This window comes from Pseudopodoces humilis, chromosome 3 (assembly GCF_049639895.1).
Source record: "Pseudopodoces humilis isolate 2021_Gansu_Grassland_sample_001 chromosome 3, ASM4963989v1, whole genome shotgun sequence".
In the NCBI taxonomy this organism is placed as follows: Eukaryota; Metazoa; Chordata; class Aves; order Passeriformes; family Paridae; genus Pseudopodoces; species Pseudopodoces humilis.
This window is the reverse complement of record NC_142202.1, coordinates 112,011,917-112,027,104: the sequence shown is the minus strand read 5'-3', so window position 1 is coordinate 112,027,104 and position 15,188 is coordinate 112,011,917. Positions and strand designations below refer to the sequence as shown.

Genomic DNA, 15,188 nt, shown 5'->3' with positions numbered 1-15,188 from the left:
CTAATTAAAAAAAAAAACCAACTTTAAATTTTCCCCCTCTTCCCCCTTTCAAAACAATGCTTCAACGAGAGCTTGTTTGTTAAAAAACCCCAAAAGCCCCCAACCCTTTTGCTGGCTGATGTTGGACACAAAGAGGGTTTTCCCTGAAAGGAGGCAGAACAAAAGTGGGCTCCCATTCCTGCGCCGCGGCCGGCCGGCGGCACCGTGGCCACAATGCCTCAGACAGGTGCTGAACAGGAATTGCAGTCTGCTCCCTGGATTTGTTTAGAAATGGAGCAGCAGAACTAATTCCAACAAGGCTGGAAATTCATGAAGGAGGTTTCCACCCTGCTGCAGCCACATCAGGACCCCTGAGCGGGGCAAAGAGAAGCTGGGCAGTGGCTTTGTTGCCAAAAAAAAAATCATTTGTTTCTGATGAATGGGAGTGAAAACTCAGTGTAAATAGAGTGGTAAAAAAATGTATTTAAACACTGAAAATGCCTCAGTGCAAGAACACTGTGCTATAAGGACTTGTTTTACTCAGACACTGTGTTGTGCCATTTAGGTTTTTACTTGACTATTTGATGTTCACATCTGTTAGGGATAATTTCACAAGTCATACTAAAAGGTTAATTAAAAGGCAGCACTGAGAAAAATGAAGGTTTGTGTGTCAAGAAGTTACAGGAGCAGGGATTTTGTTTTACTTAAGCAGTGAATTCAACTTTGTTTTCAAATCTCTGCCAGGAAAACGTGTTGGTTTTTTTTTTATCTCCACACTTCATTCCACCTGCAAGTCACCTTGTCTTTTTCTTTCCACATGCATTTAAATCCCAGGGATGTGAAATTTAAACATCACCTAAAAAACATGCTGAAAAAGGGTGGGGAAGCCAAGACAACAAAACATAGCCAGAGCACCTACAAAAAAGTAAGAGGACAAAGAAAGATGCCACAAATCGGTTTCTTCTCAGATTATTTCTTTCTACCAATAAGTATCTCAGTTGCTCCTGGATAACAACTAAACAGAAATAAAAGAAGAAATTTCAAATATATAGACCTCATATTTAACAATTTGGGTTTCTTCATTTAGACTGTACAGATCTTCATCCAAGTGCCATCATGATGCACTCCTTTTTCCCCCAAAATAAGACGAAATAAGAGTCCTGTGCAGTTCAGAAAATGATTTAACTGCTCACTTCACATGAGCACCATCCCTGAAGTCTCCTGACCTGTTCCTCAGACTGTAACTGGGATAATCCTCTGCTGACAAAAGCAGAATATCTTAACAATTAAATTAGACAATTAGGAAAAGGTGATAGTCTTAATCAAGATCTTCAGAGCTAAGCATACCAGTATGTAAAATCAGCTGCGTGCAGAAATAACCCAAATTAAATTAGCCCCAAGGTTGTGTGTGAAGCTGTACTTACACTAACCCATAAAATACACACTGCTTTTTGTTTTATTTTTAATGTTCCTTAGTCCTTAGGCCATTGCAGGTCACCAGAAGACAGGGAACATATTTAGTCTGCAGAGATACTAATGGCTTGCATCCAGCTCATTTTCCAAAGACAATTATGGTTAACATCAAACCCAGAAAATGAGGCAAAAAGCACAGAATTTCGATTTCATTTAATGAGACTCTTCTCCCCCTTTCCTCTCTTTTATTTCACTTTAAAAGAAGAAAATTAAAAAAAAAAACCAACAACTTACTTTAAGTAACCAAGTGAGCACAGAATCACGATATGGAACAAATTTGTTCTTGTTCTTGCCAGCAGCCTGATCTGCCAGGGCAGAAATAACCAGCCCCAGAGTTGTGAGGGATCTGCCCAGAGAACACAAACAGTCATTAAAAGGGGTAAATATTCGTAAGTCAAATGCATATTTAGACAGTGGCTTTCTCTCCGAAAACATGCTCTGATGAAAAAACTCCTAGTTTAATTTTGATCATGCTTTCTTCACAAAAACTCCACTCCTGTTTTTTTCAGTATGTTTTCAGTCTTAAAAAATCAGGTCTTCACAATGAAATTCGTGGCAGTTACAGGAACAGAAATGTTTTTTTAAAAGATGAGGATCTTACTCCCGTATCTCAGAGTGCTGCATGTCAGAAGGAGAAATAGAGAGAAGGAAAGGAGAAAGATTGACTACAAGCTTTGTAGAGAGAAGGAAAGGAGAAAATTGACTACAGGAGCTTCATCCTGTTTTACAAGTAGGCTGTATTTAGCAGAAAATGGTGATGAAAAAAGGAAAATAAATAATCTCAAAGTCTTACTTGTTAATGTTGCTTCCTTCTTTCAGCCTGTCTCCTGCAGCACCAGTTTTAGTTGCCCTTTCACTACCAGCCAAGTCCACCAGGCTGAGCTTGCCCACCTTCTCACCTGATGTCTGGGGAAGGAACCAGAGAACAGCACCTGTTAGGTCACTTCAACCAAGTTACATTGTTTGATGTATTTTACAACAGCAATCAAACTTCATTTTTGGTGTAAACTCTTGTTCTCTTTGAGAACAGCTGGATTTGAGCAGTGTCCAGTGCCGAGTCACTACCTGCTGCTTCAGAAACAACAGTGAAGTCATGGATGGTGTGAAGTCAGATACTCTGATACCTTCAAACATCTCAGAAATCTCCAGAGATGTACACAGGGCACACTAATGAAGTGCTGAACCATGAAAAATTGCAGTTATGCCAAAGGAGTGACAAGCAGAGACATGAGGTTCACAATCCTATCCTGAAAACAGTCTCCTAGAATCCTCGGATTTTATAGCAGGGTTTCCTCTGTTTTTCATTCACCAGGAATGAAACCTGGCAAGAAGCACATTACAATTTACATAAATTATCAGAATTGAAAAGTCTCCTTTATCCTTATCAGCCTCCTGGAACACGATCCCAGCTATGTGAGTATTTACACCTATAATGCAGATTTTGTTACAAATCCTTTCATCTCATTTGACCCAAAATGACATTCTGAAGCACCCCATGGGTTCCCTAAATCAATTTGAAACAGAAGAGCCAACTGTCTTTGAGAACAGCTTGCTCACATCATGTTCTTCTGCAGCACCTGCACCTTCACCACTTAAGGATCCCAAATGCAAAATTTATGTTCCCGTAAATGAACGGGATAATCAGAATCAATAAGCTTTCAAAAATGTCACCCTAAACCTATCAAAATATGATGTTATCATGGAATGTGCCACTTCCAGGACTGAAAGGACCAGCAGATAGGAGAACTGGGATTTCTGGGGCAGAAGTTCACACTGGAAGGTGCAGAGAAGATGGACAGGCACAACCACTCTGCATCCAAGCTGGGCAGGACCACACAAAAACCAGGTATGAAAAGCATGCAGAGAAGTCACAGCAAAACTGGAATGACAAATTATGGAAAAAAAATAAAATAAAAAAATCAGCACAGTATGATGCTGATTTGAAGTGGAAAGGGAAAAAAAATCCAAATGAAGAATGAGGAAAATTGTGTGGATAGGGAGATTGGTGGAAAGGGAGAAATTAGAAGGAAAAAAAGCCCAAATTCTCATTATGTTTTCCAATATATTCAATATTTAGGCTCAGATTTGCTCCACTCAAAATTTCTCCAAACCTTTGAAAATGTTAAAGAATTGTTCAAGCACTGAATCTATCAATGAAGTTTAAAGACACTTCCTTCAATTCCAGTTTATCACCATTTTCTGTGAGGGACTAAATAATATTGACCTAATGTATTTCATGCACACCTTCACAGCATGTTTATGTAAAAGGGAACATAAATTAAAATATCTGCAGCTTTAAATGTTTTTTCAATATTTAATACATACACATAAAAACATTAATGGCATACAATGCAATATATTTAAAATTAGTATTTTTTTTCAATTAAGAAAGTTGATAATTCATACAAACTTGCATTAGTTTATAATTAATTAATTTAATTAAATCGATAGATAAAATAAATATATTAATATGAATTAAATAGAAAATTACTATTGATAAATATTTTAATAATTATTATAAATTAAAATAAATTAAATAAATAATAAATTAATTAAATTAATTAAATTTTGTCATTTATACAAACGTGCATTAAATAACCATGGGAAGGAAATCACCAGAGGTACACTCAGGTGTATTTCTATTTTTCACCTATTTTATCTCTAGCCTGTACTACAAACTGCTGCTTCCAAATAAATGTGTTTTTTTTTCCCTGTGAAATACATTAAAGCAAGAGACACATCCCAGCTTGACATTTGGACCTTGCAACTGGATTTTCTTACCCCTGATTGCACATCATAGAGGGTGTGGGTGAGGATGATCTTGAAGACTGCGTGGGACCGACTGCTCTCCTCATTCATGTTGGTGGCAGCCACTGTCCGAGATTTGTTGCCCTCAGACATCAAGGACTCAATGTCCTAAATACAATTTTCACAGCCATGAGCATATCTGCATTAACATCCTTATCAATTACCTCCAAAAATCATCTCATCTTGGTCAAATACAGCATTTTCCCACTAAACCTCCCGTTTGTTTATTCAGAAAAATGTGAGGAAAAAATAAAAGCGATCCCCCCCCTTGAAAGGCTAAAAACTCCACAGTGTCACGACTTTACCCACTCCTCAACCTAGATATTAAGTTATCAACAAAAATAATGCACCTGGCTGCAAACAGCAACACTCAAAAGCAGGGAAAGAAGTGAGGAAACAGAAATTTGTGTTTGAACCCTGACACATTTTAGCCTCAGTTGTCCTGGTCTGAGACTCTGGAATATTGACAGAAGGCTGAGAGGTTTATAAAACAGGTCATTATAATCCTCCAAATTTTAAGAGCTTATTAAGTGCTTTGATCTGTTGTGATGCTTGAGGAAGGTCCAGCTCCCCTGCTCTGGGTTTTCACAGCAATTGTGTAAAACAGTAAAAACCTCAGGGTCTAAACTTCTATTTCTGCAGCTCTAGCTGGGTGATGCTGAAACAACTCAAACAGTCAAACAAAGAACCACCACAGACCACCGACTCCAAATTCTGGATTACACAAAGCTGCTGGGCAACATGGAAAGGCAAAGCATGAAATGTGTCCTGTCTTAGCAGAAACCACCAAGATGGGGTGGGTGAACTGTTTTCATGTCTTGGTGAAGCTGACAGATTCCATCCCGTATTTATCCATTTTCCCCAAAGTTAATGCTCCTTTAAAAAACAGGGCATTTGGTGAATGCACATATAAACACTTACTATCCTGCAAGCCAGTTTCATGTGAAGCTCTCAAGTATTTGCTTGGTAAACAACCATTACTTCATAATTCCAGCATGGGCTGCTGGGAAGGGAAATTACTGAGTAGAGCATGACTGGCAAAAAGTGACACAGTGGGGCACTGAGAGCCTGTCCTCTGCTTAATCCTGGGCCTGTAATTAATCACAGAACACTTTCTCATGACAGTGTGCACTCATCTTAAGGCTGAGAGGAAGTCTGTTCCATTCAACACTTGAATTACTTCCAGAATTATTGAGCAGCACAAGACAAAGGGAGTTTCTGCTCTCAGCCCTGCTCTCCCCAGGGATCACAACACAACAATCTACAGCTCTCTTGCTCTAAGGGTACTGATAAGGAGCATTTCAATAATTCTGTCCAGTTTAAGGGACAGCACCTGGTGTTTAGGATGTCAAGATAAGCCCTTCATAAAGTTGATCCTTACCTTGTAGCTAGCAACAGCTAGTTTGGATAGGCCATCTACGTAAGGGCCATAAACACTGTGTTCTCTAACCTTTAATGACTGACGGCTTCTGGTTGGGGGAGAAAAAAGGGATTTATAAACACATGACTGACTTAAGACAACATTTACACAAAGTCCATTTCTCACTGACACATCTCAAACAGGATGGCCTCACAAATACCCACTGAAGCACAGAGCAAGGGCCAGAATGCAAACAGTGAAAGCTTTATAACACATAAAAAGCTGACACAGACAGTGTTGTCACTTCACAAACGGTAAATTTAAATTTACTCCAAGCTTTTAGTCTTGCTACGTTATTTTGATTTATAATGAGGAGATGCTGAAACCAGGAAGCAGCAAAAGCCATCCTAGGCAAATGTTTTAGATGGGATCCATGACGGAAAACTGGTTATGGAAAGGAAGGGTGTAGGACAAATACTACAGTGCCATTCACACACAAATTCCATACCCTTTGGGGTCGAGGAGATCTCTGACTTTCTCATTGTAGATTTCCATGTAGGACACTTCCACTTTGAAACTCTGCTCTTCATTTTCTTCTTTCTGTGCTCTTTCAAAGAGTCCACTGCAAAGTCTAGGGATTAATCCGGGCTGATCAGCAGTACCCATCATGGTGTAGGATTTTCCAGACCCTGTTGTGAGGGAAGCTGTGCTTAGAGAACATGCAACAAACGTTCCTGCTGTGCAGAATATTGATAGGAAATAAAAGAGGTTAATTTTTTTATTTTTTTTCATTTCAGTGAAAGATATTAGCTCAGTTTTCTGCCTTAAAGTAATCCAAACGCCACTGAGCTAAAGACTAATTAGAAGGAAAAGGAAAACAAGAAATTTGGTTCAGAGTGCTGGAGAACTTTTAGGTACATACAGGATTACTGTAGATGACAAGCTACCAACACCCACAATTAGTAAACTCTTCAAATTACTCTTTAAATATTACATGAATATAACAATTCAAGATTACTTCAACTGCAGAGGCAGGAAATCTGAGCGATGCTCTGAGCTCAAGGACGACCACGGTCATGCCAAAGATTATAACACAAAGTGTGAGAAATAAGGGCAGCCAGCAGCAACAAAACCTTACTTCTCATCCTGCCCACCTCATATCTGATGTTACAAAAGAGGAACAACATTTCTTATCTGTGCTGGAAGGTTATTTCTCCTCAAGCAATGTCACAAGAGCCGTGGAAAGCACCTCCAGCCAGAACACAACACCTCTGGAGGGAACACTTCTCCCTCACTCCTGGACTCACCCGTCTGCCCATAGGCAAAGATACAAGCGTTGTAGCCTTCAAAGGCATTCTGAAGAATATTCTCTCCAAGGCACTTGAAAACAACATCTTGACCTAGAAAATAGAACACACAAGCCAACATTGTAACACAGCGAGAGCTTCTTGTCCCCTGATTTGGATTCTTTGAAAATTAGGTAAAAGCTGTGAGGGTTTTTCCTGCTGCTGCCTCTGCCTAAAACACATCCAGTAATCCAGGTTTGCTCCATGGAAAGGAGCAGAGGATGTGCTCCAGATTTATGCTGCTGTAAAAATCAGGGGCTGGGATTATTGTGGGTATACCTGGATGTGCTTAAAGCAACATCCTATCAAGGTTCATACTCAGAAGTTTTATCAGCAGAGAATCTACGACCAACTGCAGAATTTAATCTGCTGGGGGATGACACCTCCTCAAAATATACTCAAGATGTACATTTTAATGACAGTCAGTTGATTTTAATCCAAAGGAATCAGCAGAGCACTGGAAAATTTTACTGTGTAAGACACTGGGTCCACAAGAAGATTTTTGCAGAGAAGGAATCACAAGAATATTCACAGGATATTTTGCCACTGGCAAAAAGTAAGGTGTATCACTTCTTTTGTAATTAACTTTGAGCTTTTTGGATAATTTTCCAAGCAGAAGAAAAAAGGCTTAAGATATCTGGGTAGTAACTACTTGAACAAAACCTATTTTCAGAATTAATTTTACAACCAGGAAAACTCAAGCCTGAACAAGGCATGACAGAACTTGATGGACTGAAAAGCCCTCTCAAATAATTTTCCTTTAAGCTCTTCCTTTCTCTCACTAAAGTTCCTATCTTTACAGGCAAATCCATGCTAAATTCCCCATCAAAAGCAGCAAGAGCTGTGCCAGGCTCAGCTGGGGTAACAATTCCACTGTATAACAGACCAAAATATCAGTTATATAGGCATCACCGTTAGTCTGCGGAACAAAGTATGTAATATTCTTATGTAATTTGTATGGCTGAAAGCTTTTCATGTTTTTCTCAGTGGCTTGATACGTTGTTATTCAATAGTTATTTGTTAAAGAAATTAAAATTAATACGTGTACGTGTCTTTTTCTTAAATTTTTATAAAATCATTGTTAACAAGTTCAACTCATCCCAAATTTTAAAGGGTAACAGCTCTGAAAGGAATAAATTACAGGATAATTCCAAATACATTTCATATTTTACCATAACTATATGCCAAAATGCATTATAATAATACACAGAAAACTTTGAATTGAATACATTACACATTCTCACTAAAACATCTGAATTCACATACACTTAAATGAAGTTAGGCTTTTAATGTTCCTTTATTAGGTTTTACTATGATGCCAAACTCCCATCAGCACTGAAAAACATGAAGTCACATATAACAGTGTTCTTCAAAATAAATAAATGGATTTGACACATTTAAAATGATGGAGTTGGAGCAGTACTTTAAAAAAAGCTGCAAATGAGAGTCAAACATTGTGCTGAGTTTCTCAACTCTCTGCAGTGCAAAGGGCTGTCAGTGCCCATTGCTATTGTCACCTTTAGAGAAAAGAAACTGGAATGATTGAAGATTTCCCTTTTCCTTTTGACAGCAGCCAGTCATAGAGGGGCAGCACTTTGTGCCATATGGCCGGTGCCCTGCAGCCAAGGGCTGTATTTTAATCAGATCATTCCCACTTGGAGACAACCAAGCCACAGTAAATATTATTACCTGCATATTTTTCTTTGACAGATTCATCCATAGACCAAAAGCAGTGATCATATGCAAACACCTGCAGGGGAACAAGCAGGACACCTTACAACAGCTGCTGCCTAATCCAACACGTTATTCACATTCTGAACTCAACACACATTCCCACTGAATTCCTCATTTTCTAGGAGTTTGAAGCCTAAAAAAACACTTCATTTTCCTCTATGCTTTTATTTGTTTCTATTTGTTCCTTTTTGTGCCAACCCAACTCCCCTCTCTCCATGTGCCAACCCAGTGGATGTCAAGGACCTCTCTATTTCTCCCTCCAAACCCATCCTTGCAATTCATTTTTCACCAGAGTTTCTCTTTTGCAAACTGACAGATGTCCTCTAGCTCTTTCTGCCTCCCATCTCCTCGTGCCTCTTGTCTGCATAAATTAAAAATAAGCCTTGGGGTAGGAAGCTCTTCCCATACAAGAGAAGTAGGTATTTATTTAAATTCCATGATAAACCAAAGCAGCATCAAAGTCTAATATTTGCAAAGAATAATAGAAAGCAAACCAGCTTTATCATTAAAAGAGCAGAACTATAATATTTTTAATAGAAAACTTTCAATTTTGCCATAAATCCATTGAAAGCTCCACAGGCACCTTTTGTCCTGAAAGATGACCTGAAATAATACAATGTATATTTTAGGATGTTTGCAAAAACAGCTCCCCTGGGTATGTATCTACAAGGAAAAATATTAATTAGGGTAATGTCTGACCTACATTCACACACACAAAATTTATTATGTAGGAAAAGGGAAGTGGGGCTCTCTGGCTGTGGAATTCCCCTCTAAGCTTAATGGAAGCTGCTTTTTCCCCTTTGGATGTCCTGCATTGTAATGTTGCTGACTACCAACATTTATCAAAATGTTTAACATAGCAAAATCCTTGAAATTTAAATAACTTATCTTCAAAAATACATTGTTTCCCCCCTACTGTGTTGATGTACCAGCATGAACAGATAAAGTAGTTATTTTATAACCTCTGAGGAAACAACAACTTGTGTCTTAAAAATTAAGGTGCTCCTTTTTTTTTTTTTTGCCTTTCAATTCATTTTACAGCTAAACATATTATTAAAGCATCCCAAGCCTTCAGAATATTTGGTAAACCACCACTGGCTGTATAAGCACATCCATGGAGCTGAACCCTGATATTCCAGGGCAGAGTCTTCAGAACAAGTGCAAAGTCACGGGACCATAAAAACAAAATGAGTTTGCTTTAACACAAATACCAGAAAACGCTTTTAAAAAGCCCACAAAGAACAAATATCCTCCATTCAGAGGCTGCAGTGCTGAGTGTGGGTGTTCTCATTTGTTCCTCTGACTCATTTCTTGGCACGGGCTGTACAGAGCATTTCTGCAGCAAGGAGATGCTTCGAGTTTCTTACTCAGCAGCTGATCAGCGACAGAGCTCTGCAAAATGCTTTTAATATCTGGATAACCCAAGAGTGAGCAAGGGATAGGACAACTCTCACACACTGGTAGAAGCCCTTACCTTTGGGTGAGTCCTGCTGTTCCCCAATGCATCAGGAACGGAAAGGATTTGGTACAAGGTCAGGGGAAGAGAAAAGAAAGACAAAAGAAGAACAAGGACCGTTAGTTGTAGTGATTTTAGCTTAATTGTGCTATCATTAATCATTGGAATGCACTGTATTTAAAAAGTTAATTTCTTTCTTCAGAACTCTCCTTGCTTGCAGATCCCAAGTGATTTTATAAACACTTTTAGGGGCAAGATTTCAGATGCTGCTCAGAATTGATTTAAAATTCAAAGCCCGTGATTTTCCTCAAGCTGCACCTCTTCCTCACTCTCTCACAGGTTTATTTTTCTTGTGACACCTCTCTCTCTTTCTGGGTGTCACTGCCTCTTAAAAACAAAGCACCCAAGCAACATAAAAATTTTCAAAACCACTTGAACAGGAACTTCAGGAGTGTTATTCAAGAGGAAATTTCAGAGTCCAGCCCCTGGGCTTGCCCAACCCAGCTCTCTCTGGTTGCTGGGACAGCAGAGCAAACATTTGCCTCCCCAAAAGAATGAGCAGAGAACAGCAATTCCTCTACTCTGTTATGTGCAGAATTCAAAAGTTTGGGGGTTTTTGTTTGTTTGTTTTTAAGCAAGTACAAAATTACTGGAGTGACCTTTAAAACACCAGCACGGCCTCAGTTGATGACTGCAGGTTATGCAGCCTCCCCACATCAGAGGAAAAGCAGTAAATACACAACAAGCCACTGATACTCCCCTTGTCCTGGACCTTCCAGATGACATTAGGAAACTCTTGACATCAGCAACGAGTAAAGTCTTGTGACAAGCAACACTGATTTCTTTTGAGCAGAGCAGAGGAAAGACATGGGAGCCATACAGGATTACCCTCACAGCTCCTGCTGCTCACAGGGCTTGAGAAGCGAGTTTAAAAATAGTAATTTCTGAGCACTGTCTCTCAAAAACTATTATTTATTACGCAAATCCATCACCTCTTTTTACTCGTGCCTGGATCTGCTCTGTCTATCTGTTTGACAGAACAGGAATGACAGGCGCTTGGGAGAGCAGGATGATTATTTAAGTCAAGGTCACCCCGTGTCACAGGGTCATCCGAGTCAGCAATGACAACACAACCCCTCTGCCATCTGGGTTAGATGAAATAAAGGCTCTCCCAAGGTCCTTGGCAGTGAGCTTGGTGTGGACTCTCGGCTGTTGCTCCTGGGTGGATTTTACTGAGGGAATCTCCTTCACTGGGGCTCTGACCCAGACACAGGAGACTCCAGAGAGCCCCTCTGGATCCTTCTCAGAGAGACACAGGAGCATCTTCATGGCTCTCTGTGCTCTGAAATGCTCATGGAGCACTTTGCTGCAGGACTTCGCTGGAAACTGCTTTTAGGGAAGCTCTGCTTATATATTTAATTACTATTCCTACAAGAACTTTCTCCTTGTAAAACAAAGGGAACAGCAAGCCTGGATTCATGAGTTTAGCACTCAGAGATGCGACACTGCCCTGCTCACACTCCCCAGCCCAATTCCAAGGCAGGATTATATTGCAACAACCCAGCTGATCTGCCCAGCCCTCAATATAGGGCATATTATTGAGTATTTGGGTTAAAGCAGCCATAAGGATATAAACTGAGAAGTTCTACCACAGATACAATTTTAAGAGGATGGATTACACGGGGCTATGTATCATCAAGCTTAACTTAAGACCTTTAGTCTGAACTAAGTATCTCATTTTCTGAAGGGCTACACAAACACACAAACCCAGGTCTTGGGTCTTGTTTAATCCAAACGTGAGGGAACAGAAGCCCCACAAAACCCAGCGTGCAGCATTTGGGATACAGCACAGCTATACACAGGGCAGCAGCTTGTTGTACTTTTGACCACGAAGAGAATAAATGGAACAAATGTTTCCCCAAGGAAAGCATTAAGGGTGCAGCCTGCATCACACAGCATTGTGCTGTGCACATATGAGCCCATTAATGCTGCAGCTGCGTGCTGGGCCCAGAAACCCATGAAAAGATTTTTAGCCTGATTCAAAATCCCTTGGGAAATGAATAGATGGGGAAATAGAGCACCCCCAGCAGCCTGGCTGGCTGCAAGGACACACTGGGAGTGCTGGGTGTTCACACCCAAGCACTCCTGTCCATCCCAAAGGTGAGGAAAAGGTGAATACCAAAAACAGCATCACCCACCAAGCAGGGAAGGATCTCCTACAACTACACCCACACGTCAGGAACACGTGCAAAGAACAAGGAGGTGACTTTCTCCCTCTATTCTGCTCTTGTCAGACCCCACCTGGAATGCTGCACACAGTTCTGGTGTCCCCAACAGGGGAAGGACATGGAACTGGTGGAGCAAATGCAGAGGAGACCACGAGGTTCATAAGAGGACTGGAGCACCTCCCCTGAGGAGACAGGCTGGGGAATTTTGGGCTGCTCAGCCTGGAAAAGGTTGTGTGGAGACCTCACAGCACTTTCCAGTGTCTGAAGGGTGACAGGGGAGCTGGAGAGGGACTGTTCATCAGGAACTGGAGTGATAGGACAAGGGAGAATGAGTTCAGAGTGGAAGAGGACAAATTTAGGTTAGATATGTGGAAGGAATAATTCCCCATGAGTGCAGGGAAGCCCTGGCACAGAGAAGCTTCCAGGGATGAAGGAGCCACAGCTGCCTTGGGCAACCTGTGCCAGGGCCTCCCCACCCTCACAGCCAGGAGATCCTTCCCAATATCCCATCTGGGAGTGGGAAACCATTCCCTGTGTCCTGTCCCTCCGTCCCCAGCTCCCTCTCCATCCCCAAGGATGCTGCCATTCCGAGGCAGCTCCTTGTCTCACAGCCAGAAACTCACATCTATCTCGGACAAAGCAGAAGCATCCAAGGCAGGGAGGGAAAACTTATCTTTTAGCCACTGAAGGATGTGATTGAGATGCTTCCAGCTACTTGTTTTCACTTGTAACCAGTCTGACAGGAATTCGCCAGCTCCCTTCTTTTATCTCTTCTCAGCTCCGTGTCAAACAGAAGTTAGGGGAATCTAATGTATCTAATTTAATTCTAAAATTAAAGGAGGAAGACTACTCTGAAACAACATCCTACATTTAATAGCATTTTATTTGTTGCAGGAAATTGCAATGAGATGATCTTTAAGGCCTTTTCCAACTCAAATCATTCCGTGATTTCATGAATCTATCTGCTGTTTTGAGAGTGAACGAAGACATGGAGCTCTGGTAATAATTTCTGTTTAAGTACAATTGTTACACAATGTAAATGTGTCCTGATCAAGCTTCTTAATGAGGACATACTTGCTTTTCTGTGAACATTCTGGTGGTTCCACAGATCTCAAGCACAATGGAAAAACATGAATAAAATCAGAGCAGGTCCCAGCTGAGACCATCAGTGTATGTGCAATACCACGACTGCTTCTGTTTTTTTAACAGAATAATTAAATTACATACTCCATCAATTCCATATTCAAACACAATAAATGGTTCAACCACAGTTATCAGTGGCATTTTAGTAACACTTTTTCCATGTTCACAAGGGGATGGAAGGTTCAGTAGGCTTCGGTGTATTTCAGAATGTGCAAATGTTGAGGGGGCAAACACTCCAGCAAAGGAGCAGAGGTAAAGCCTGGCTGGAGAGAGGAGAGCTCAGCCCTTATCTCTTCTGTCTGGATGACCCCACAGCTCTGAGATAGCAGCCAGCTGGCAAATCAGCACATGCTCTAAATCAGTCACAGCACATCTCGCTTCTTGTCTAAATCAGAAACAGGCAGACAGGGCAAAGGGAGGAGAAAGGTGGGAGGTGGCAAGGCAGGAAGCAGGGGAAAGAGCTCCAGGAGCTCTAGGACAGGAGCTGACATGCCAGCCATGGGTTTTATTCACCATATTTTTTTTGAAAACGAACATTTCCTGTGGCAACAGCAACTGCAACAACATCCAGACTGTACACCTGAGTGATACTGCCAAGTGGCACAAGGCTATGCTGGATTTATGGAATTGAAACATAACATTTTGTCATTGTCAGAAGCTTCTGGACTGGCAAAATATAATACAAGCTTGAGGGTTAGAAAAAAGAAAGAAGGAGGCAACAATTCCAACTATGAATCAGGAAAGTCTCAGCAAATCTCTCCAGAAATTCTTATTGCTTTCCACTTTCAATCTTCCATAAGCATTGCAAAAACAACCATATCAAATTCCAGTGTAATCAGTGCTACTTTATGCCCATCAGCAGAAACTGTCCAGCATAAGCTCTAGAAAGCAACTAAAAATGCCACTAGAAAAAGAAACTGATGGGGAAATGCTCCTTGGTGTTTACAAGTGAAAAGGTGTCAGTGTCTCCCAGAGATTACTCTGGAAGGCCACATCTTTATGTTCCCAGCTGGCTTAAAAAAGTATTATTATTATTAAAAGTAAAGATTATATGATATGTAACAGTAATTTACTTTTTGGATCCAGTCATTCTGGGATTTTATTCATCAGTTGTTGCAGGCAGAAGCTGTACAATAACTCCCCTAGGTTCTTACAGACACAACAGCATCATTTACCAATATTCCATGAAATCAAAGAACTAAGTTGGGCAGAGTTTGTCATCCCCTCAAATCCTTCCTTTCTTTCCTTGGTGAAGTACGGCTCAAAACAGCACTGGTATGGAAAACCCTGAAGCACAATTCCTTTTGTGGCTCCTGTTCAGTGTTTTCATGGAATCACAGAATGATTTGGATTAGAAGGGACCTTTAAAGATCATCCCGTTGCGATCCTGTGCCCCTGGCAGTGATACCTTCCACTGGAATGAAAGGTGTTTTCCCTTGTTCTTTCTCACTCACCTGCTATGAGCTTCCCTACTAAACACAGCAGAGCCAGGAGCACCTCAGGAACATTAAATATTCTGTTCCCAGCACTTCAGCACAAAGCTTTGCTAAGCAAACGAGGCTCTGTTCAAAGAGCAGTGGGTTAAAACACAATGGATTTCATGGACTGAAGGGTTTCTCAAGAAAACGCATCCTTCAAACAAGGCTTTCAAGTCTTGAGGG

The 15,188-nt window shown here is 40.7% G+C and overlaps 1 protein-coding gene across 5 annotated transcripts in view; it reads right to left on the bottom strand.

Annotated features, from left to right (window-relative positions):
- KIF13B (kinesin family member 13B) overlaps window positions 1-15,188 on the bottom strand; it is a 120,125-nt gene that overhangs the window by 60,634 nt on the left and 44,303 nt on the right. For 4 of the 5 annotated variants that reach the window (XM_088053906.1, XM_014257636.2, XM_088053907.1 and 1 more), the window contains exons 3-10: window positions 10,175-10,190; window positions 8,656-8,716; window positions 6,928-7,020; window positions 6,129-6,309; window positions 5,642-5,729; window positions 4,234-4,368; window positions 2,246-2,358; window positions 1,687-1,798 (exon numbers count right to left, since the gene is read on the bottom strand). In XM_088053906.1, the coding sequence (XP_087910032.1) occupies window positions 1,687-1,798; window positions 2,246-2,358; window positions 4,234-4,368; window positions 5,642-5,729; window positions 6,129-6,309; window positions 6,928-7,020; window positions 8,656-8,716; window positions 10,175-10,190 (799 nt within the window). The remainder of the gene's footprint in view (window positions 1-1,686; window positions 1,799-2,245; window positions 2,359-4,233; window positions 4,369-5,641; window positions 5,730-6,128; window positions 6,310-6,927; window positions 7,021-8,655; window positions 8,717-10,174; window positions 10,191-15,188) is intronic. The other variant, XM_088053904.1, reaches the window with a different exon arrangement.